The following is a 24,855-nucleotide window of genomic DNA, read 5'->3' as shown; positions in this document are numbered from 1 at the left end:
ATTATTTCAAAAGTTTTTATCCTCTGCTATCTTTAAGTTATTCCTGAAATATCTCTGACAGCTGGAAAATCAATGCCCAATTTTATGTTTTCTTATTTGTTACTCTGCTTTTATTACACAGACTGTGTTTGCTGATCTGATTTCTCTCTGGTAACTGTTCTATGGTCTGCTAAGATGCTCCTCTCAATGCACAGGGATCTCTCCCTGGTTATCAGGAAACTTAGAGAAACTGCTGTTCGTTCTTACTTCCTGCTGGTGCTGGAAGTGGAAGACACACAAAATCTTCTTTCTTGTTTAACTGTGGGCTTAACGTGCATTTATCAGCTCAGTGCTGTGAGAGCCACCTTCACACTCCCTATCTCTAACTCCAGCCAGCCCAGCCCCATGCAGCCACTCACTCACGGCCCCACCAGGGGGATTTGGGAGACAGCTGGAAGCAAAAAAGCTGGAAAACCCATGGGTTGAGATAAAGACAGTTTAATAAGGAAAGCAAAAGCCGTGCAAACAAGCAAAGTAAAACAAGGAATTAATTCACTGCTTCCCATCGTTGGGCAGGAGTTCAGCCACCTTAAGGACAGCAGGGCCCCATCATGTGTGACAGTGACTTGGCAAGACAAACACCATCACTCCAAACGTCCCAACCTTCTTCCCCCCACTTTATACACTGAGCATGATGCCATATGACGTGGAATATCCCTTTGGTCCATTGTGGTCACCTGTCCTGGCTGTGTTTCTTCCCAACCTCCCATGCACCCCCAACTTCATCGCCACTGTGGCAGTACAAAAAATCAGGAAAGGTCTTGGCTCTGCACAAGCCCTGCTCAGCAATAACAAAAAAATCTCCACATTATCAACCTTGTGTCCATCACAAATTCAAAACACAACCCCATACCAGCCACTGGGATGAAAATTAACTCCACCTCAGCAAAAACCAGCACACTCTGTTTTGGAGAGCAACGCTTCAAGTGCAGTGAAGACTTCCTCAAAAAGGACAGAGTACTATGTGTTTGAGGACCTGACTAAAAATTCAAATTTCAGGCAGCTAGTGCTGATCTGCTGCAAGATAGCACTGTAGAGGTATCACTGCTGGCATGTTGGAGAATTTGGGTTTATCTCCTTAAGATGCAGGCATAGCAGTAGCTGCAGTGCAGATGTTGCCATCAAGCACAATATATTGCTGGCCCAAACTGAGACTTTTATTGCATCACTATAGATTTATTGTGGTAACTTTTATTTCTCTCCCTCTCCTTCTATGATCACATACGAGACAGTCCGAGTAGTTTTCAGTCTAAGCAATGAAAGAGATGCCACTCTGTGGGAATACACCAGTACTGCAAGGACTAAAAGCCTGGGCTCCATCGTTTGAAATTCTTCTACTAACTCTGTTGCTGCATGTTCAGCAGGAAACAAAATTATACTGAACTGATTTCTGCCACAGAATAGAGTTTACTGATGTATTATGTCTTATCATCTATCAGCTGTGGCAAATCGACATTCTGCTCCAGAAAACAAACTGTGGTTTGCTGTGTCTGCACATAATCACAGCAGAAAATAGGATTTAGAATTGTTAATGATAGGACTAGTAAAGAGATTGCTTTGGCTGAATAAAGATCCCTTCAGGTAGATGACATGCAAATGAAAATGCCCAGAAAACAGAAATGAGCTTAAAGCACAAGGCTCAAGTCTTAGTGAAAAAATGATTCACTGGATAAACAGAAGGGAAGAGGTGTTTGGAATATTCTGTAAATATGGTACTGATAAGAGGAAAATCAATTAAATGAATGGCTTGATATTAATGGCAAGCTGAAATTACTCTGGGAAAAGTTCAAGTTTTTACTGTCTCACCCTGCATAAACCTTTTCCCCAGAATATTCCTACAATTCCAGTTATTTACTGAAGTTAGTTCTGGGAAGGCAAAGATCAGGTTTAAAACACCTGTGAAAGTTGTATGTTTTCAGACTGCTTTGCTTAACTCCAGCACAATCTGGAAAATTTAGAGCCATTAACAGTTCTTTTCACTAGCGTGTGGAAGTTGAATGGAAAAGGCAAAAATAGTGTCTTTCTTTAGCAGGGAAACCCAGCCAAAACCTCAGAAACAAGTAAACTTAACTCCAAACTCCAGGGGGAAGAAACAAGTTAATATGCTGAAAAGATGAGAACAACAAACCCTGCCAGGGTTTTCATCACCAGCAATGTCAAGTCAGCATGATTTGGCTTTGGAGTGTCCTAATTGCAGAATTCCAATACCTGAAGGGAGCCTGGGAGAAAGGTGGACAGGAAAAATTTAGAAGGGCATGGAGGGACATGACAAGGGGTTGAGATTAGCTGTGAGGAAAAATCCTTCCTTGTGAGGGTGGGCAGGCCCCGGCACAGGTTGCCCAGAGAAGCTGTGGCTGCCCCATCCCTGAAAGTGTCCAAGACCAGGTTGGACAGGGCTTGGAGCAACCTGGGATAGTGGAAGATATTCCTGCTCATGGCAGGTCCCTCCCAACCCAAACCATTCTGTGATTCCATGGATTCCCTTCAGCTCCTTCAAGTCAGTGAGCAAAGAAAAGGAAAATGTCACATGCCAGGGAGTGATGCCAAAATGGCATGGAACAAAAAGAACTGCTTAGAGACAATTTATCTTTAAGCAGTGAGGTATTTATTTTCCAACACTGGGAGGCTGGCCAGTTCACATTGGACACGTAGCTCCGAAGTTTCAGTGAAAAGCAGGGTAATTTATACAGTTTCTAAACAAAGTTACAACATCTTAACATACATATTCATATAATTTTGACATCTAATTATCATATAATAGGTGGCGTTTAGGTGGAACCTGAGGTGGCATCTTTTGGACCTTCTTTTCCAGGTTTTTCAGGGGGTCGTTCTGGCCTTCAGCCTCACTTTTTTGGGGTCTTTGGCTTCTCTTCTCCACTTTGAACTTTTCAACTGTCTTTGTTAGCCTGACTCAAGTGCTGACACTTGTAGATCTTCTTGACTCATGTCCTGTGAGTGTCCACTGAATTTATGATTTCTGGAGTGCTTGAGGTACATTCCTAACACCAACCCCCTGCAGCGCTCCAGGCTGGGCACAGAGTGGCTGGAGAGCAGCCAGGCAGAAAGGGACCTGGGGGGACTGAGGGACAGGAAGCTCAACAGGAGCCAACAGTGTGTCCAGGTGGCCAAGAAGGCCAATGGGATCCTGGCCTGGATCAAAACTAGCGCGGCCAGCAGGCCCAGGGCAGTGACCCTTCCCCTGGACTCTGCCTTGGGGAGGCCACACCTTGAGTGTTGTGTTCAGTTCTGGGCCCCTCAGTTCAGGAAAGAGATTGAGGGGCTGGAGCGGGGCCAGAGAAGAGCAACGAGGCTGGAGAAGGGACTGGAGCACAAGTACTGTGGGGAGAGGCTGAGGGAGCTGGGGGTGTTTAGCCTGGAGAAGAGGAGGCTCAGAGGTGACCTCAGCACTGTCTGGAACTCCCTGAAGGGAAGTTCTGGCCAGGTGGGGGTTGGTCTCTTCTCCCAGGCACTCAGCAATAGGACAAGGGGGCACAATGGGCTCAAGCTCTGCCAGGGGAAATTGAAGTTGGAGATCAGAAAAAACTTCTTTGCAGAGTGCTCAGGCCTTGGAACGGCCTGCCCAGAGAGGGGGTGGATTCCCCATCCCTGGAGGTTTTTAACCTGAGATTGGCCGTGGCACTGAGTGCCATGATCTGGTAAAGGGACTGGAGTTGGACCAAGGGTTGGACTTGATGATCTCGGAGGTCTTTTCCAACCCAATCCATTCCATAATTCTGTGATTCTATGAACATCATCTATTTAGTCAGGAGGACAGAACAATCTAACAAAGGTTCACACAGTACTTAGCAGAGCTGGGTACCAGCATCATCTCAGTTAAAGTTTCAAGCCCTTTTTCTCGTGTCAGGAGTTGGGAGTACCTTGGGGAGCTCAGGAGGAAACCAGGGCTGTGGGTTTATGCAGAGCTGGACACAGACCTGCTGTGGGAAGGCAAAGGTGGCACAGGCCCTGGAAATCATAGAATCAGGATGGATTGGATTGGAAAAGACCTCTAAGATCATCAAGTCCAACCCTTGGTCCAACTCCAGTCCCTTTACCAGATCATGGCACTCAGTGCCATGGTCAATCTCACCTCAAAAACCTCCAGGGATGGGGAATCCACCCCCTCTCTGGGCAGCCCATTCCAAGGCCTGAGCACTCTCTCTGGAAAGAATTTTTTTCTGCTCTCCAACTTCAATTTCCCCTGGCAGAGCTTGAGCCCATCGTGCTCCCTTGTCCTATTGCTGAGTGCCTGGTTGTGTTAAAAGGGTTTCTGCTAAACTCTGATGCTTTAATGCCCTCGGCAGCTCGCAGATAACCCTCAGCACACCCTGCACAGTCCAAAACACTCCTGATGAGCTCCACAGGTGCTCCAAGCGAGGCCAAAACAGCAGGAAAGCTGCGAGCACGGGCCGTGCCAGGGGATGCTCCGTGTCCCACAACACACCTCAGGCTGCCCCCGCGGCGAGAGCACCGGCACTTCGGCAATAAAAACACATCCAACAAAGCCCAGGACAGAGTCGACAATTAAAAAACCAGCAAATAAATCCCCGAGCAGCTCGCTCTGTGCTGGAAGGGGTCGGGCTGTGCTGTGGGTGGGCCGGCCCGAGGCGCCTGTCCCGCCCCGCCCCGGCGCTGACGGCGGCCGGGAGCGGCCAAGCCTTTTCTTCCTGCGGCTGTTCGTGCCTCCCTTCCCGCTTCCCGGGTCTCCCGCTGGGACATGGAGCTGTGGCAGGTCCCGCTGCGCTTCTCCCGCCTGTCCATGTTCCCTTTCTTCGACCTGGCGCACTATGTGGCTTCAGTCCTGGCGCTGAAGGAGCAGCGCGGTGAGAGCTCCGGGCCGCGTTCCCCTCGCCCGACCCGCCCCGCGATCCCCGGCGTGTCCGCCTGTCCTGCCGCTTCTATCCGTGTGTCCGCCTGTCCTGCCACCTCTGTCCGTGTGTCCCCCGGCGTGTCCGCCTGTCCTGCCACCGCTGTCCGTGTGTTCCCCTGTCCTGCCACCTCTGTCCGTGTGTCTCCCCCATGTCCGCCTGTCCTGCCACCGCTGTCCGTGTGTCCCCCTGTCCTGCCACCTCTGTCCGTGTGTCCCCCACGTGTCCGCCTGTCCTACCACCTCTGTCCGTGTGTCCGCTTGTCCTGCCACCTCTGTCTGTGTGTCCCCCGTCCTGCCACCTCTGTCCGTGTCCCCCCCCCGTGTCCGCCTGTCCTGCCACCTCTGTCCGTGTGTCCCCCTCTCCTGCCACCTCTGTCCGTCTGTCCCCCGGCGTGTCCGCTTGTCCTCCCACCGCTGTCCGTGTGTCCCCCCCGTGTCCCCCTGTCCTGCCACCTCTGTCCGTGTGTCCCCCCCGTGTCCCCCTGTCCTGCCACCGCTGTCCGTGTGTCCCCCTGTCCTGCCACCTCTGTCCGTGTGTCCCCCTGCGTGTCTGCCTGTCCTGCCACCTCTGTCCGTGTGTCCGCTTGTCCTGCCACCGCTGTCCGTGTGTCCCCCTGTCCTGCCACCTCTGTCCGTGTGTCCCCCTGTCCTGCCACCTCTGTCCGTGTGTCTCTCACCATCCCCGTTCCCCCTGTGCCCCGCGTGTCTGTCTGTCCTGCCACCTCTGTTCGTGTGTCCCCCCTGTCCTGCCACCTCTGTCCGTGTGTCCCCCTGTCCTCCCCGCTCTGTCCGTGTGTCCCTCGCCATCCCCTTCCCCTCCCCTTAGTTCGTGGCTCGGTGGGATCGCTGTCCCGTGTGCGGCTCGGGGCTCTCGGGCACCCGGCCCTGCTCTTGAGGCTCCCCAGGGCTTAGAGGGATCAGCCAGGAATTTGTTGGAAATCTTTTTAAGGTGTCGAGAGTCTCAGTAGTTTAAAAAGAGGCCGGACAGTGACCCCATCACTGTCTAGAACTGCCTGAAGGGAAGTTCTGACCAGGTGGGGGTTGGGCTCAAGCTCTGCCAGGGGAAATTGAAGTTGGAGAGCAGAATAAAATTCTTTCCAGAGAGAGTGCTCAGGCCTTGGAATGGGCTGCCCAGAAAGGGGGTGGATTCCCCATCCCTGGAGGTTTTTAAATGGAGATTGGCCGTGGCACTGAGTGCCATGATCTGGTAAAGGGACTGGAGTTGGACCAAGGGTTGGACTTGATGATCTCGGAGGTCTTTTCCAACCCAATCCATTCTATGATTGATTCTATTCTATGATTCTATGAAATTAAGGTTTATGCATGTGGAGGACTCATAAACCTCAGCACGTGGAACTCTCTGTGTTCGGAATTGCACTGAAGAGGTACTCAATTTGTATCTTCTTTCCCTCACACACCTGGTGTGTGCAGAAAGGTGTAAAGGCAATTCTGCTTGCTGAGAAACATGTCTTGGAAATCTCATGGGCAGGTCCTGTGCTGTGGCTTTTCACTTTTTTATTTTAAAGTGAATTTAGGGAAGATTTTCACTCTGGGTAGCAGGATTTTTTGTGAGTGCTCGTAGTGATGTGCTCCCTCCTGAAAAACCTGTTGCTGTCAGCCCCAAGCCTGTTGTTTTGCTGTCACAAATGCCAAGACTATCCTTGTTTCCAAGTTTGGAATTAAGCTCTTTGCAGTGTGGCTTTGGAGCTGCAGTAACTTTGTATCCCAGATACAACTCCATAGGAAACTAAGCAGGCTTTTGGGATTATAGCGCAAATTTGGGACCTTTTGCTTCCCTCAGATTTCTAAACTCTGCACTATTTGTTTAGTGAGAGCTTGTTTAGCCCCTTCCTAAATGTGTTGAGGTGAATTTTGACTTCCTGCTGCGGAAATGCACTTAGCAGACTGTGAAGACTGATATAAAATGCTTATGTATTCTAGAATCTTCCCCAAAATTTGTTACTAGTCCTAAAATCATGGGTGCTGCCCCATGGCATTGCATAATGTATCTGTTCCATTTGAAAAGGGACTTCCATGAGATTATCATGCACTACTTTTAAACTTTCCTCTTGAATAGACAATTATCATGCACTACTTTTAAACTTTCCTCTCGAATAGACACACCTAAAGACCAGGATGAGGGATTTCTCCACTTGGGATCAGCCTATTTTTAGTGGGACAGCACTTAGGAGCAGTAGAGTTGCTGTCAGAAGTGGGCAGATCCATACTAGTAATTTTTTCTTTTTGATCATCAGCTTAATAGCTGTATAGTTGAGAACTTTTGAGTATTATTTTCTAATACTTTGAATTAATAACTGCAATCCAGGTGTCTCTGTGCTGGTCTGTTTCTCATTTTCAAGTTGTTTGAACTGTGTTAAACCAGAACTTTAATAGCAGTCCTTATGGAATACTCAAGAGGGATATATTAGGTTGGATTAGTGCTCTCTAGGCATTACTGTATGTTCTTTTTGGAAACTGACAACAGTAGCTATATTTGACAGGGAAATAACAGGGCAGCCTTAAGTGCCTGGTGATGTAAGAAGTATTGTGATCAAGTTACAGCCACATTTATTTTATCCCAGATTACTGTCTCATTAAAATACCAACCCACCCCCACGGCTTAAAATCAGGCTCAGTGTGGGCATTTGTAACCATGGATGGGTGGACACCAACTGGAACCTTTCCAGTCCTCCTAACTAGGTTTTCTTGCTCACTTGTGATCACTGTCAAACTACAGCAGTGACAACCAATGTGTTGCTTTCCACATGCTTTAAAATAAGAGTTCATGGCTGGTATATTTGGGATGGCTCAGGAGTTTCTAGTTTGTAACTCTGGTCCATTGTGGAACTGAGTTTTCTTTGTTTGGGATGGAGGGGCAGCAAGAGGTCTCGATGGTTGAGGGTGTCTCATATTTGGAAGGAATGTGCTGTGTCTGTTCTGGCCATTTTTCTGTGATGTGTTTCAGGTGACTTGAGGAAAACCAATTTTTTTTGGCGTAGTTTTTGCTAAATTAAGTCTGACTCTGTAACAGCTTTATTTTAGTTACTGTTATTATGTGTAGCTGAGTGGGGCACTAGAAACACTTGTAAAAATCCTCCTGGTTTGCTCTCTAGATGTGTTTGTGGTATTTATTGCTGATTTCCTCTTTAGAACATGCTGGAGAGGTTAAAGCAGATCTTAAACTATTGACAGAAATAGTTATCTGGCACGAGTTCCTTTTTTTTGTTACTGTTGTCTGGAAACAGTGTTTATAACTCTATTCAAAAATAGTCCCTGTGTTTTGAAACCTTGTTTTTACTTTCTAAAGTATTTTTACTTTCTTTGCAGGACTCACGGCCTTCTGGCAGATCAACCATTGCGTGGTTGTCTGATGCCTCATTAGTTTTACAGGATGCATCAGAGGACAAATATAAATGACCACTTGTTTAAAAACATGTGACCTACTTAAAACTGAGTTTGTCTTCTGAAAAGTTACACCCCAGCAATGATTTAGGTAGCAGTGCTATGATAATCTTTAAATGAGTGCCAGCATTTTTTGCCTCATTGCCTCCTGTGTTGGGAATATTCTGTGTTAGAAAGCAGGTATGAATTATTAAATACTGACACTTGAACCAAGAAAATTCTCATATTGGCCAACAGAAAAATCTTGAAGTCCAGGAGAGTTTCCAGTCTCTTGTAAAATGAAGAAATTTACCTGCTTTGTTGTGGAGCTTATTCATAGAGGACAACCTGGTAATAATAGTAGCAATTCCTATTTGTGTCCTCTGAACTGTAAACCACTTGCTGCTGGTTGTGGGGAAGAGTGGAGGAGTGGGGATTGCTGAAAGGCAGGGGGAGGGATTTGAAAAGAGAACAGATACCGAGTTAATTTTAAAACAACTCTGATATTTCATTCATACTTTTTTTCTGTGGTATTTTCTTGTCATTGCAAGAACAAGAATTTGGGTCCTGTCATGGTATATTAATATAGTTGTGCCATCAAACAAGAACAGCTACATGTGAAGCTACTGTAGTTCTTTGGGACCAGTGTATGTCAACACTTTGTGTGTTTGTTTGTTTTTCTGAATGAAATGGTTGTCAGCAATTTTTTTATTTACTTATTTAACTTTCTTTTCTTTCTTTTCTTCTTTCTTTCTTTCTTTCTTTCTTTCTTTCTTTCTTTCTTTCTTTCTTTCTTTCTTTCTTTCTTTCTTTCTTTCTTTCTTTCTTTCTTTCTTTCTTTCTTTCTTTCTTTCTTTCTTTCTCTCTTTCTTTCTCTCTTTCTCTCTTTCTTCCTCCCTTCCTCCCTTCCTCCCTTCCTCCCTTCCTCCCTTCCTCCCTTCCTCCCTTCCTCCCTTCCTCCCTCCCTCCCTCCCTCCCTCCCTCCCTCCCTCCCTCCCTCCCTCCCTCCCTCCCTCCTTCCTTCCTTCCTTCCTTCCTTCCTTCCTTCCTTCCTTCCTTCCTTCCTTCCTTCCTTCCTTCCTTCCTTCCTTCCTTCCTTCCTTCCTTCCTTCCTTCCTTCCTTCCTTCCTTCCTTCCTTCCTTCCTTCCTTCCTTCCTTCCTTCCTTCCTTCCTTCCTTCCTTCCTTCCTTCCTTCCTTCCTTCCTTCCTTCCTTCCTTCCTTCCTTCCTTCCTTCCTTCCTTCCTTCCTTCCTTCCTTCCTCCCTTCCTCCCTTCCTCCCTTCCTCCCTTCCTCCCTTCCTCCCTCCCTCCCTCCCTCCCTCCCTCCCTCCCTCCCTCCCTCCCTCCCTCCTTCCCTTCTTCCGTCCCTTCCTTCCCTCCCTTTCTTCCCTCCCTCTTTTTTCTCTTTCTCTCTTTCTTTCCTTCCCTTTCCTTCCTTTCTCTCTTTCCACACACATATATATATTTGATTGATTTAATAAATAAATAAGAGATTGAGTGATTGGTTGAGGAAATCTCAATATATAAGGACAAGGCATTAATATTTTGCAAGTGTCTTACCCTTTTGAAATATCTTGGTGAAAAGAGCCCTACTTTCAGTTACATGAGATCTGGGGGTAATGACCCACTTTATATTTTCACTTTTACTCTTAAGTAACATTAGCAGAATTCAGAATTATATCTTGTTTTAATCTTTATGGACATGAACAGAATTGATATCTATTTTGGAGGACTGGTCATATGCAATAACAAAGCTGAGCATAACTGACTTGGAGCACCAGGTATTCCAGTATGAAAAATAAATAACAAAATAGTTACAGATATAGCAGATGTTATTTTACATTCAGATATTCTGTAATCACAGAATTATGGAATGGATTGGGTTGGAAAAGACCTCCGAGATCAAGTCCATCCCTTGGTCCAACTCCAGTCCCTTTACCAGATCATGGCACTCAGTGCCACGGCCAATCTCAGGTTAAAAACCTCCAGGGATGGGGAATCCACCCCCTCTCTGGGCAGCCCATTCCAATGCCTGAGCACTCTCTCTGCAAAGAAGTTTTTTCTGCTCTCCAATTTCCCCTGGCAGAGCTTGAGCCCATTGTGCCCCCTTGTCCTATTGCTGAGTGCCTGGGAGAAGAGACCAACCCCCAGAGACTTCCCTTCAGGGAGTTCCAGACAGTGCTGAGGTCACCTCTGAGCCTCCTCTTCTCCAGGCTAAACACCCCCAGCTCCCTCTGCCTCTCCCCACAGCACTTGTGCTCCAGTCCCTTCTCCAGCCTCGTTGCTCTTCTCTGGCCCCGCTCCAGCCCCTCAATCTCTTTCCTGAACTGAGGGGCCCAGAACTGAACACAACACTCAAGGTGTGGCCTCCCCAAGGCAGAGTCCAGGGGAAGGGTCACTGCCCTGGGCCTGCTGGCCGCGCTAGTTTTGATCCAGGCCAGGATCCCATTGGCCTTCTTGGCCACCTGGGCACACTGTTGGCTCCTGTTGAGCTTCCTGTCCTTCACTCCCCCCAGGTCCCTTTCTGCCTGGCTGCTCTCCAGCCACTCTGTGCCCAGCCTGGAGTGCTGCAGGGGTTTGGTGTGGCCAAAGGGCAGGACCTGCACTTGGCCTTATTGAACTTCAGCCCATTGGAATCAGCCCATCTCTCAAGTCTATCCAGATCCCTCTGCAGAGCCCCCCTGCCTTCCAGCAGGTTGACACTCCCTCCCAGCTTGGTGTCATCAGCAAATTTACTGATGATGGACTCAATCCCCTCATCTAATATGTAATATGTAATATGCTTGTTTTTATACATTGCATATGAATTTAGATTGTGCTGCAATTCATGATATCTGTGGCAGCACTAAAACTGGAATAATCTTGTTGATATGTTAAATGAATTGCATTGAGAGTGCTGTATTCTCTTCTGTATGTTTGAGCTCCTCATCTGGGGTAAGAAGGTTCTTTTCCCCCAGAAATGCCTGAAAACCCCAAAGCTTCTCCTCTGAATTAGGAACAGATGTCAGGTGTCATTTTGGGGCAAACACTGGTGCTTTTGTGAACTTTGGACTGTGGAAAGTCACTCAGACAAACAGAGCTCAGCACCCGTGTAAAGGGGAATCTTTAACACTGGACTTTTGAAGAGGAAGAAAATAGTCAAAACAAGTACTTGAGGATATTTTTGTCTTTGATAAAGTGTTGTTTCCCCCTGAAACTGGTTAGTGCTTCCCATTACCTCCAGCATAATCTTTTAATTTTCAATTCTGTTTTGGCATACTCTGGTTGCAATTAAAAAGGGATAATTTATTTGGAAGATAACAGGATAAACCAAACTGTCAACCTTTTAATAACAAGGGAAACTTAAATTTATTATTATGGCTCCAGGTAAACGTGTTTTCTCTCTTCAGGGGTGAAGGTGAAACTGTTTAATAATTGTTTTGGATACTGTTTTCGTTTTCATCAGCAGTCACAGCAAGGCATGATGAGGAAAAAGAAAAGCAGTGACCCTGAATTCTTGGAACACTCAAAAGCAGGAATGGAATTTGCAGAATAACCCTCAGAATGTTACCAATCCTGTCGAGTTCAGCAAAGCCACCTCTGTGTTTTTTATATAAATTTGAAAGCAAGTGTATATCTATGCCAGGCTGTTAACAATGAGACCTCTCATCCATGCTCTGAAAGCTTTTTTTTTGTGGTAGCCAAACAGTTATAACAAACCAATGCACAAAAGATGTTCAGAGAGCACATTGTCAGTCTTTCTCTTCTGTTTAGGTAGCAAATGTTAAAGCCAAGGTACTCTGAATTTTGTATTTCTGAAGAGTTTTCCTGTGAAAACTCCTCCAGAACTCCTCCAAATTCCTCCAGATTGCTGGAGGATCTTTCATTGCCTAAAGGAACAATGTTGGATGGAATAGTTTGAAAGATACTGGCTTTGAAAACATGATGTGATTCTCAAATGTTAATTACCATTTATCCATCTTTTCACAGGAGCTGTGGAGGTGTCAGTCCGAAGTCCATTTGCCTGCTGGTTTAGTGCTATGCTTTATTGTTTTGGTGGTTCAGTTTTGTCTTCCCTGATGCTTGCAGAGCCTCCAATGGCATTTCTGGCCAAGGGCACGAATATTCTACTGGCATCTTCAGTCTGGTGAGCACTCACACATGAGTCAGAGGAGTAAAACTGGTTCTGATGGAGACACATGTTGTAAGCTGACACTGTACCATCAAGGCTCCATTAACTTAAAAATATTATGCATCTGGATGCTGTCTCTTCATCCAGACTCACTGCAGCAAAACAGTGGGATCCTGTTCTGTGGGAATAGAATGCTTGTAAGAGAGCACCTCTTTTGGGCTGTTTTATAACAAAGTGCTCTATTGATCGACTGGAATCACAGAATCATAGAATGGATTGGTTTGGAAAAGACCTCCGAGATCATCAAGTCCAACCCTTGGTCCAACTCCAGTCCCTTTACCAGATCATGGCACTCAGCGCCATGGCCAAGCTCAGGTTAAAAACCTCCAGGGATGGGGAATCCACCCCCTTTCTGGGCAGCCCATGCCAATGCCTGATTACTCTCTCTGGAAAGAATTTTTTTCTGCTCTCCAACTTCAATTTCCCCTGGCAGAGCTTGAGCCCATCGTGCCCCCTTGTCCTATTGCTGAGTGCCTGGGAGAAGAGACCAACCCCCACCTGGCCAGAACTTCCCTTCAGGACTAGACTTGCCTTAGACTTTTTATAGCTTTCCTGGTCAAACAGCTGAAAACATAATTTTATAATAAAGTGAGCTTCAGTTGCTGGTTTTCTGGACATAAACACAGTCTAGTTTTTCAAAAGTATCTCTTGAAGACCAGAACCTGATGTAAAAATTCTGGACTTTTCTGTAACTGCAGATCCAAGACAGACCTTTCCTCTCTTTTAGTTTCTGCCACCAGATATGACTTTTTTCTATGTTTTATCCCTTCCCAAAAGGGTGGGTGTTGCAGTGGAAGACAGTATTGAGCTGAATGGGAAACCAGGTGTGTGGCAATTTGGCCTGTTTCGGAATTCCAAAAAAGCACTGGACTTATTTTCATATAAATGTGGCCTTCCAGTGAACATAATTTGTTCCAGAAAGTGATCTTGGAAGAAAACCTCACACTTACAAAAATTACAAGCAGCAGTGGGGTTTTGAATTTAAAAAGTTCAATTCCTACCTTAGAAAGATTCTGATCTGCTTAAAATCCTTCAGTTCCTAATAATCCCTTAGGTTTTATAGTTGGAAATTAATTAAAATGAAAGCAAGTGTTTCTGTCTTTGTATGTTATATTAGTTGTCTGGTCTTCGTGTTGCAATGGAAGATGATGGATTTTATTTAGTAGACAAAGGGGTGAAATGAAAAATGTGCAATAATTAGTGCATTATTAAAAAAACTTACAGAATCTGCCTATGGTTTATATTAATTTAATGTGGGCAGACATTGCTTAACTAGGGATGTGAGTTGGGAGTACAGTTGAAGAGAACATGATTTGTGTTAAGCTTAACGTGGTCAAACGTGATTTGCTGTGCACAAATAAAACGAGGTTTTAATGAGGAGCTGTGAGTGTTACAAAACCTTCTAAGCTTCTCGTTTTACAAAGTTCTCCCTTCGTGAGTGGAGTGACCTCAATTCTCAGTCCCGGGTCACGCGAAATGGAATTCCCCAAGACCTGGAAAATGAGGGGGGTTGTGCTACACTGGAGAAATGCTCCTATATAGTCTGTAGGACAGCGGCACCTGCTGTTGGCAGAGGTTACAGGCAAAAGTGCTGTCGTGGGACTGCTGTGCCAGCTCCAGTCTGGCACTGGTGCTTCAGGGTCCTCAACCCACCTTCTGCAAGGGACGAATTAACTCTGGTGAGGGCTGTCTGTTGAGTAGATGGCTTAAATGCTTGTTTGCAGTAGCCTCTAAAATAAATACTGTGTGTGTGTGTCTTTGGCTTCCTATCAGCACAAGTTTGGTTACATACAAGGCATCTGACTTTATAGTGGGAGAAAAAGGGAAAGGAAAGGCCTTAGCAAGTCTTGGTAGACAGGACTGAGCTCAAAAGCTTCAAGGAAAGGGACAGTGTCTTTTTATTTTTTTAGAAAATTAAAAAGTATCCTTGCCCTTTTTTAATACTTTCTCTGGAATCACAGAATCACAGACTATTCTGAGTTGGAAGGGACCCACAAGGATCATTGAGTCCAACTCCTCAGTCAATGACCCACACAGGGGATTGAACCCATGACCTTGGCATTATTACAACCAAGTTTGAACTAACTCTGCTTTTACTTAATTATTATTCTCTTATTCCTGTGCTGAAATAATCTACTTAAGATACCTTAAACATGTAGATTGTTTGGGTTTTTTAGTATCTCTGCAAGAGCTGGATTTTGTTTATCATTGAAGGGATGCAATGAAACAACACACAGTCTAATGTTTTAAAATATACTGTCATCTTAGGATTCCATTGTTAGCCATCTTCACTTTGTTCTGAAAGCAAAGATGACTGTTAAATTTGGAGTTGATCAAAGGTATTGTTAAATTCTGAGTACTGTGCTTTCAGTGCTTTGAATAAAGAAATGTACTTGTAGCTGGCAAACTGGAAAAGTTGGAATCAGTGAGTATTAAAATGTTAAATGTGTTTGAAAATAGCTGTGCATTTCATCTGGCATGACACTAACTAGTGGAGGCATTCTTGCTGAGGTTACATAATTCCATGTACCTGCAGTATGAAAGCAGAGAGTCAACTTTAATTTACCACCCTGTTGTAATCCTACTTAAAAAAAGAAGCAAAAAGCCAAACAAACTACAAAAACCCCCCAACCGCCCAAAACCAACCAAACCAACCAAACCAAAACCCCCCAACAAACATACCCCCTCCTCCCAAATAAAAAACCCCAAACTCCAACCAAATAAAAAAATAACTCACAAAATAAACAACAGGAAGTCAGTCAAGACACCAATTTAATAATTTGAATTATAAAAATATGACATGCAAGCTGTAGAGTAGCTGGTAAAATTTAAAGCTGGTTCTCAGGTACTTTCATAGATTCTTCTCTGGGACAATGTGGCAGTAAGATGATGTTTGATTTTTGTGCAGGAGCTCAAGAGTGCTCAGAAGCTTTTCAGATTTGTCCCAGTGTGTACCACAAGACTGTGAGTTATGCATTAAAGGCCATATTCCAAAAATATCTTTAAAGATTAATGAAAGGCAGTTCCTTAGCAAAAATGTTGCTAATGGGTTTTCTCGTGATTTTCAGGTATCTTGTGTTTTACTGCCCACAAGACCTTTTCTGCCGGTGCTTTTCCTTTCTGCCTCTTCGTCTTCTGGTTGCAGGAATGAAGGAAGTGACTAGGACTTGGAAGATAACAGCTGGCGTTGCACATGCAGACAGTCACTTCAAAGATGCCTGGCTTGTCATGGTGGCTGTGGGCTGGGCCAGAGGTAACGTGCATCACATCTCCTTCTGATGGGTTGTGATTTTATGGAGTGGTCTTTAAATGTCCAGCCTGTCAGCATTAACTGCAGCACCATCCTTGCTGTGCTGGATGTGAGAGTCCTGATGCATCTGTTATCCCCTCAAGGAAAAAGCCTGTGCAGCAATTTTTCTGTCTGGATTAAGTGTGACATTGAATGACTTTGAGGGAAGTTTGTCTTACCCCTTCAGGTCTTACGAGGACTTGTAACATGGGCCGTTGATGGCAATAAAGAAGTAGACTTCTGTGTAGCTGTTGCTAAACTTTAGAATCACAGAATCATGGAATGGATTGGGTTGGAAAAGACCACCAAGATCATCAAGTCCAACCCTTGGTCCAACTCCAGTCCCTTCACCAGATCATGGCACTCAGTGCCACGGCCAATCTCCATTTAAAAACCTCCAGGGATGGGGAATCCACCCCCTTTCTGGGCAGCCCATTCCAAGGCCTGAGCACTCTCTCTGGAAAGAATTTTTTTCTGCTCTCCAACTTCAATTTCCCCTGGCAGAGCTTGAGCCCATCGTCCCCCCTTGTCCTATTGCTGAGTGCCTGGGAGAAGAGACCAACCCCCACCTGGCCAGAACTTCCCCTCAGGTCACCTCTGAGCCTCATCTTCTCCAGGCTAAACACCCCCAGCTCCTTCAGCCTCTCCTCACAGCACTTGTGCTCCAGTCCCTTCTCCAGCCTCATTGCTCTTCTCTGGCCCGCTCCAGGCCTTCAATGACAGCATTATTTTGTCAGAGCTGTGTCTGCATGTGGCTGAAGTAGAGAACTGGTTGTCATAGGGTTTTGGGTTGTAACTATTACCCAGTTTTAAACACAGGAATAAACCTTCTTGCCTGTCTGCTGTTCAGAGCAAAACTCTGGAAGCTGCCTTCCTAGCAGCTCCATTCACAGTCACACCATTAGAATCACTTCTGGAAGTGGTTGTGCAGGTCTTGTCTGTGCTTGGTTCTGTTGTCCTGTGGGAAGCAACGTGTGTTAATGTGACGACCTGACATATTTTGTTCCCAGCTTACAACACAAGTCAGTCTCATGGGCCACAGTGTCTGACACCTCCTTATGACTTGTGTTCCTTTAATGTAAAAACACATGCCCACTCTCCTCACAGATGGTCCTCATAGTTTAGAGAGACATTCCCTGTACTTCTGATGACACAATGAATGCAATGATATAAATCCCTAGAGATCTAACCTTGGCAGTTCAGGCATTTGTGGTGCTGAATACCACCATTCAGATGTTATCACTTAAAGGTAAATCTGAGGTCCTCGCTAAGTAGCTAAACCTCTGAGGTTTCATGTGGGCCGTATAAAAGGTTGGATTAGTCTTTTTAAGTCTGGGCTTTGGGTGCCACATTTAGCACCTGGTATCGTGAGTTTTGCTGGCAGCAATAACAGATTGCACAGTAGTGGTAGCTGTCAGTGCAGGCTTATTGTAAATCTCTGCCATTTCAGGAGCTGGTGGTGGCCTAATTTCCAACTTTGAGCAGCTGGTGAGAGGAGTGTGGAAACCTGAAACAAATGAACTACTGAAGATGTCCTAGTAAGTTGGTTTTAAAAAAAACCTGTGACATGTTGTTTTGTTACCTCCTTGTATTGACACTCACTTTTAGTGGTTGAGGTCTCAAAAAAAGCAGTAGAATGTGTGTGCTCTCATTGTGTTGGTGTGGCTCCTATGAAAGATGATGTTTGGTACTTTTAGCAGATGTTTTAATCATTTTATGTTCACATCACAAGAACAGCAAATGGGAAAGATGAGTCAGCAAAAATTCCTTGCCAGAAAGCTGTATTGAGCCAGTGGGGAGCTGCTGGAAGGCAGTATTGACTCAGTTTGTCCTACATGGATGTAGTCCACTTTCCAAAATCAGAGGACAGTGGTACCAGAAGTGTACAAGTGAAGTCTGCACTTTTGGTGTATGTTCTGAGCATCACTAAAAAGGCTTCCTTTGAATATTGTCACTCCTTCTTTTGCTGCCAGTGCTATTTTCCTCCATAGATCTTAATTGTTTGAGAAGGTGCAAACTGGTTAGTCAATACAGCAAAAATGTCCTGCAAGATAGGAAGTGTTACTTCTTTTGCAGAAGCAAAGAATGGGAATATTACATGGCTCTGTAAAATCAGAATTGAAACAGGCTAGAAAGCCACAAGCTACTATTGTAAGTCAAGATATGGTAACTGTGATGATTTCCTAAAATTCTTTTCATCTTTCCTATGTTACTCTCAGGTCTCTAAAATTTTTTTTTGAAGTTATCTTGCTTTTCTGCAGCCACTCTTAGGCATAAAAAAACAGAAGTGATATTTGTAGCCTTCTCTTTGACGATATTTCAACTTTTTGTGGATTGTGCGAGATTGTTGGCTTTTTTTTTAAATTCCAGGAGTTTAGAATTTCTCTCTCTGTCAGTGGCTAAGTGGCAGTCTTGAAAGGAAACTTCCAGCAGGAAGAGGTCACTGTCAACAATAACACTGTAACCCCAGATAACACTGTCCTTACAGGTGCAACACCAGAGCGCTGCTTACTGACTGCCATCACTTGCTTATTTTCTCCTCCTCCACAGTGAATACGGCTTAGAGTAACTCAAAAAAGATTTTAAAAATTTTGGTTTATGTATAAATCTTCATAATGTTAAACTGAGCTAAGTTTACATGGTTAAACAGATCAAACATCACACACAAAGTTGTTTTTCACACTTTCTGATCAGGAATTTGGTGTAGTAAATCTCTGAGTTACTGGAAGACAGCAGAGAATGTGTCTACACCAGATGCTCTGTAATAACAGGAATGTCACCTGCACACGTCACGTGTAGTTGCAGACTAATAAATGATCAGAATTCTTCTGCCACTGTATTACTGGTCCCTCTTCAGAAGGCTAGAACTGACCAAAGTTCTCTTGTTTTCTGGCTGCATACCTAGCAAGGGATTTACCATCACAACCAGGATCTGTAGTAGATGGAAATCTTTCCATGTGTCCAGCCAGCACAGCTGTGTTGGCAAAACCCGCTTAACACCAGCCTGGCTTAAGTCAGGTTTAAGCTGACTACAACCCTGCAGCTGCTGGAGTGTTGCAGTGGACCAAGACCTGGACTATGTTACACTTCCAACACCTTAAGCAACTCCTTGGAGTAACTAATTCCTAGAGTATACTACAGGAACCCAGTTTTGAGTCTCGTCTGAGTAGTGTGAGCTTTGTGATTTAACTCTTCAGTAAGATTTGTTGGGAGAGGAAGAAGGGAAGCAAGCTGACATACAGAGTGTGAATAGAAACATTGGTTTGAGAAGGATTTCACAGAATCATAGCATGGATTGGGTTGGAAAAGACCATCAAGTCCAACCCTTGGTCCAACTCCAGTCCCTTTCCCAGATCATGGCACTCAGTGCCATGGCCAATCTCAGGTTAAAAACCTCCAGGGATGGGGAATCCATCCCCTCTCTGGGCAGGCCATTCCAAGGCCTGAGCACTCTCTCTGGAAAGAAGTTTTTTCTGATCTCCAATTTCCTCTGGCAGAGCTTGAGCCCATTGTGCCCCCTTGTCCTATTGCTGAGTGCCTGGGAGAAGAGACCAACCCCCACCTGGCCAGAACTTCCCTTCAGGGAGTTCCAGACAGTGCTGAGGTCACCTCTGAGCCTCCTCTTCTCCAGGCTAAACACCCCCAGCTCCCTCAGCCTCTCCCCACAGCACTTGTGCTCCAGTCCCTTCACCAGCCTCGTTGCTCTTCTCTGGCCCCACTCCAGCCCCTCAATCTCTTTCCTGAACTGAGGGGCCCAGAACTGAACACAACACTCAAGGTGTGGCCTCCCCAGGGCAGAGTCCAGGGGAAGGGTCACTGCCCTGGGCCTGCTGGCCACGCTAGTTTTGATCCAGACCAGGATCCCATTGGATTGCTGGCCACTTGGGCACACTGTTGGCTCATGTTGAGCTTCCTGTCAGTTTGTCCCATCAAAGTTTGCTGGGTGTGTGTAGTCCTGAACTTGATGCTTGTCCATATTATGGACAGAAAGCGTAGTCATAGTATATAAAATGAAAGTCTTAATTTATTTACATCTAGGTTTAGGACCTTACCCCTGTTACCACAAGTTTCTGTTAGTTTTATTCAGAAAAAATTCTTTTGCACACTAAGAACATTTACTGTTTTCCAGGCCGTGTCAGCTTTTGTTGCGAAGAGAAATTAATATTATTTGTTTGATTTCCAGCCCTGTGAAGGTTACTTTGATAGGAGCAGTTCTTTTCACCCTTCAACACAGCCAGTGCTTGCCTATAGCAAGACACAACCTTGTGTTTTTGTACACTATCTTTCTTGTCATCTTCAAGGTAAGAATTTGAGTGTTGCAAGTAACTGAATAGCAGGGAATATTTTATTTAATTATTAGAATACGTGCTTCTGGGTGGGAAGGCCAAGTCTTACTCAAGTCATAAACTTGTGTTCTCTATACGAGAAGCACAGGAGACTTATTCTGTTATTGATACTGCTCAATGTATGGAGTCAGAAAAAAAGAAAAAAGTCAGGAATTTTGGCACCCAGCATTTGATATTCCAGGCTTTTTTGTTCATAACCTTAAACAAAGCTTAGAGAAAGAAACTCTTCTGTTCTCTGTCTTCTGCATGTGCCTGTGGGTTTGCAAACAAGCCAACTAGACTCTCATCTGACTTAAAATGTTTGCAAAATAAGTGTTCAGGTGGAAAGAGAAAGCATATGAAAACCACTCTGAAGTAGATGTATCTGCCTTTATAATAAAACAGACACTACTTCCCTGTTGAATTCTTCAGTCCCTCCAGTCTTGTTTGTTTCCAAGATGATGCCTTGTCTTCAGGATTGAGCTAGTAAGGAAACATAGTCTCTGTTAGCAGAAATCTGGTAATTTTAAGAGCTTCAGAGCTGCTGTTGAACAGACCAGAGGCTGCTTGAAAGTGGCAGTTTCCAGTCTCTGTTCTGTGAAGTAGCTGTCAAGTTTAATTCTAAGACACTATTTTAGGTAGCTGAGACTTCAAGCTGATGTTCATGATTCACCACCTAAACCAATAAAGGCACTGTTGAACTGGGAATGCTGGGAATGGACAAGGAAAGGAATGTTATTATGGAACTGAGAAATCACAGCTGTCTTCAGGAGCTGCCTGTCAGGGTACACTGAAGTGATAAATCCTTTCACTGATGGGTCTCACTGACAATCAGGAACTTGAGCACCCACTTAACTAATAAAGCAACAGTTGTGGGTCTGGCATAGTCCTGTAATAGTGTCTTTTAGAAACTCGTCATGTCTCTGAAAACTGTAGAAACTGTTGCAATATAAACTTGTTCAGTACCTGGATCTATAAAATAGTTTTTCTATCCTGATTCCAAGTTATGTGTCCTAAGGAATGTCCACCTATACCTCTAAACTTTATGGAGCAAGTATGGCTGTCTGGAATTCTGATTAAAGGCTGGTTGTGCATACACATTTAGGTGCTTACACATTCCATTCTTCCAGTTCAAATGCAAGCCACTCTGCTTACAGTTTTTCAGTGAACAAGGCACAAAGCTTACACATAAAAGTTGCTCTTCACCTTAGTTGTATGTCATTACATGTGGTTTTCTCTCAGGATGGTTTTATTATTGTGATAGTTAAACTATCACAATTAATCTTACATAGAAAGATTTTTATGCATGTTGTTTGTGTATAGCACATGGAATCATAGAATGTTAAGAGCTGGAAGGGACCTTAAAGATAATCTACTCCCAACTCCCTCTACTATGATCAGGAACACCTTCCACTGGACCATGTGGCTAAAGGTCTAATCCAACCTTTAAACACTGCCAGGGTTGCCATCCACAACCACCCTGTTCCAGTGTCTGACCACCCTCACAGTAAAGAATTTCTTCCTTATATCCAGCCTAAATTTCATCTCTTTCAATTTCTACTCATTCCCCCTTGTCCTGTCACTACTGTTGCTAACAGAGTCCCTTTCCAGCTTCTCTCTGGGCCTCCTTCAGAGCCGTGTGAAGAGTGTTGGTCAGAAAGAAACGCATTCTTTGATCAACTCAAGCTAAAATGAACATGTCTGTGTTCTTGGTGGTATGGTCTCATGCTTGTGTAGGAAGCTGGAAATGCCATACAATCCAGTCAGCTTTGAAATTGCTTACGACCGCTGTGAAGACATTACAACTTTTATTGTAACTTGATCCTTGTTCTTCGTAGGTAAAAATGATGTTGACAAGAAGTGCAACTTCTCCACTTGCTCCCCTTGAGGCTGCATTAGGCCACCTGCTTTTTGGATTGCGAAGGGCACCTTCCAAAGTGAAGGGTGAAGGTGCTGCCTCTTCCAACGGCTCTTCAGTCTGTGACCGGCCCTCTGAGCAGCACCATGATGGTCTTAAGAAAAGACAAGCCAAGAAAACAGAATAAGTGACTTAAAATCCACGATGGCCATGACCACTGAATATGTTTGTACTCCAGAATAGGTTGGCTGAGGAGTTTCTTTAAGGAAATGAGTGTGAGGAGGGAAAAGAACTGTGTTGTGGTTTGTCTTTGGAATATGTTGTGTAAGCTTCTGTTCACGTGTCTGAATGCACAGGTTGGATTTGTAAGTTAAAACTAGTTTTTTATAGTGATTATAAGTTTATTAATTTTTGTATTTGTGATAACTTCAAGTGCTCACATGCTAAAAGGGTAGTTAAAAAATGTGACAATCATATTTGTTATTTTTTCCAATATATCACTTGTTTCACCTCTTCCTATCCCCCAGTTCTTATGTTTTAGTTGCATAATAATGATTTGCACTGTCAAGTGTTCACTGTAGCACATCCCAAGTAAGAAAGTCATCATCTGAGTAAGGCTTAATCACATTGCACTGTGTAAAACCATAAAAATGTACCACACTAATGCCTTTAACTAGAAAAATACCTGAATTATTGTTGTAATTCAAATTGCACTGGTCTAGATTTTCTGCATTTAGTTACGTAAGTATTTTTCAATATTTTTCTGTTTTTTAAAATGAGAGTAAATTACCTGGCACTTTGAAAAATCTTTACAGTTAGGAAATAGAAAAATTTTGATACTTTTGTTGTTGGCTTACTCTGACGCTTTTTTTTGCTGGCATTTGATATGCAGGTGTTTTTCATGTTACATTGGGGATTTGCATGTGATTTGTAGTTACCTTCACTTCACCTGGGACTAGAAATCTCTGCCTGCATTTTGTCCAAGCATATGCATGTTTCTCCTTTCAAAGACAAACTTTCTTATACAAAATTCTGGAAAGTGCTTTTACCTTATTTACTCAGCACCCTGAGCTGGAAGACAGGGATAGGGAGCAGAATGAAACGCCCATAATCCACAAGGAAATTGTTAGTGACCTGCTAGACCACTTAGACACTCACAAGTCCATGGATTTGGATGGGATTCACCCAAGACTACTGAGGGAGCTGGTGGAAATGCTCACTGAGCCAGTTTCTGTCATTCACCAGCAGTTCTGGCAAACTGGGGAGGTCCCAGGACTGGAAGGTAGCAAATGTGACACACAACTACAGGAATGGTTGGAAGGAGGATCTTGGGAACTACAAGACTGTCAGCCTGACCTTGGTGCTGGGGAATGTTATGGAGCAATCTTTAGTGCCACCTTGGAACATGTACAGGACAACGAGGGTAATCAGGCCCAGCCAGCCTGGGTTTAGGAAAGGCAGGTCCTGCTTGACCAGCCTGATCTTCTATGAAAAGGTGACCTGCTTAGTGTATGAGGGAAAGGCTGTGGAAGTGTCTCCCTGGACTTTACTAAAGCCTTTAACACATTTCCCCACAACATTGTCCTGGAAAAACTGGCTGCTCGTGGTTTGGATGAGTGCCCTGTTCACTGGGTAAAAACTGCCTGGATGGCCCAGAGAGTGGTGGGGAATGGAGTGACATCCCGCTGGGGTTGCTCACCAGGGTGTGCACCAGGACTGAGAGTTGGGGCCACTCCTGTTTAACTCCTTTATTGACAGCTGGGATGATATCAAGGCACCCTCAGTCTGTTTGCTGGTGACACCAAGCTGGGCAGGAGTGTTGATCTGCTGCAGGGCAGGAATGCTCTGCAGAGGGATCTGGACAGGCTGGATTGATGGGATGAGGCCAATTGTGTGAGGAACAACAAGGGGAAGTGTCAGGTCCTGCACTTGAGTCACAACAACCCCCAGCAGTGCTCCAAGCTGGGGGAAAAGGGGCTGGAAAGTTGCACAGCAGGAAAGGACCTGGAGGTGCTGGTTGGCAGCAGCTGAACATGAGTCCAGGTGTGCCCAGGTGGCCAAGAAGGCCAATGGCCCCTGGCCAGTACCAGCCACAGAGTGGCAGCAGGATGAGGGCAGTGACCATCCCACTGTGTTGGGCACTGCTGGGGCCACACCTCAAATCCTGGGGGCAGTTTTGGGTCCCTCTTGACAAGGAAGACTTTGAGGGGCTGGAGGATATCCAGGGAAGGGAATGGAGCTGGGAAGGGTCTGGAACACCAGGAGCAGCTGAGGGAGCTGGGGGGGCTTAGCCTGGAGAAAAGGAGGCTCAGGGGAGACCTTATTGCAATCCCTGACAGGAGTGAGGGTCGGGCTCTGCTCCCAGGGAACAAGTGACAAGAGGAAACAGCCTCAAGTTGTATCAGGTGAGATTTAGGCTGGGTATTGGGAAAAATGCATTCACTGAAAGGGTTGTCAAACACAGGAACAGGCTGCCTATGGAAGCAGTGGAGTCACCATCCCTGGAGGTGTTTAAAAGCCATGTGGCACTTGAGGACATGGTTTAGTGTTGGGCTTGGCTTGACTTGATGATCTTTAAGGTCCTTTCCAATCTAAACCATTCTGTAATGTCAGACGCATGGACATTTGTTAGCATTTCCTGAAATCTTGCTGCTTTCTGCTTGTTGCATTCTCTCCTGCTCATGATGTGAAGCAGTTCTAGGGGATACACTTCATAACTGAGAGCTCTGACATTCTAGAGATGTTACATTGCATAAGAATATAATCTTTTCAGAGGAATCTTAAATTGATGTGCCAATTTTTAGAATGAATTATTTTTACAAGATCTGATTATTTGTCTTCAGGGGGTACTGCTTTGAGGAGCATTCTTCAGCAAGAGAGGACAGGTTAATCTGTGCAGAGGTGCCAAGAACAGTGTGGAG

At 44.9% G+C, this 24,855-nt stretch overlaps 1 protein-coding gene across 1 annotated transcript; it reads left to right on the top strand.

The window, feature by feature from the left end:
- Positions 1–4,696: 4,696 nt before the first annotated feature.
- TMEM38B (transmembrane protein 38B) lies at positions 4,697–22,778 on the top strand. Its single transcript, XM_071580776.1, has 6 exons — positions 4,697–4,862; positions 12,261–12,417; positions 15,531–15,715; positions 17,202–17,289; positions 19,935–20,052; positions 21,915–22,778. Exons 1-6 carry the CDS (start codon positions 4,757–4,759, stop codon positions 22,119–22,121), a joined length of 861 nt encoding a protein of 286 aa, XP_071436877.1. The 5' UTR covers positions 4,697–4,756; the 3' UTR covers positions 22,122–22,778.
- Positions 22,779–24,855: the final 2,077 nt, after the last annotated feature.

This window comes from Pithys albifrons, chromosome Z (genome assembly GCF_047495875.1).
Source record: "Pithys albifrons albifrons isolate INPA30051 chromosome Z, PitAlb_v1, whole genome shotgun sequence".
Taxonomy (NCBI): Eukaryota; Metazoa; Chordata; class Aves; order Passeriformes; family Thamnophilidae; genus Pithys; species Pithys albifrons.
Note: the sequence above shows the minus strand (reverse complement) of the source record. Positions and strands in the feature narration are given on the sequence as shown.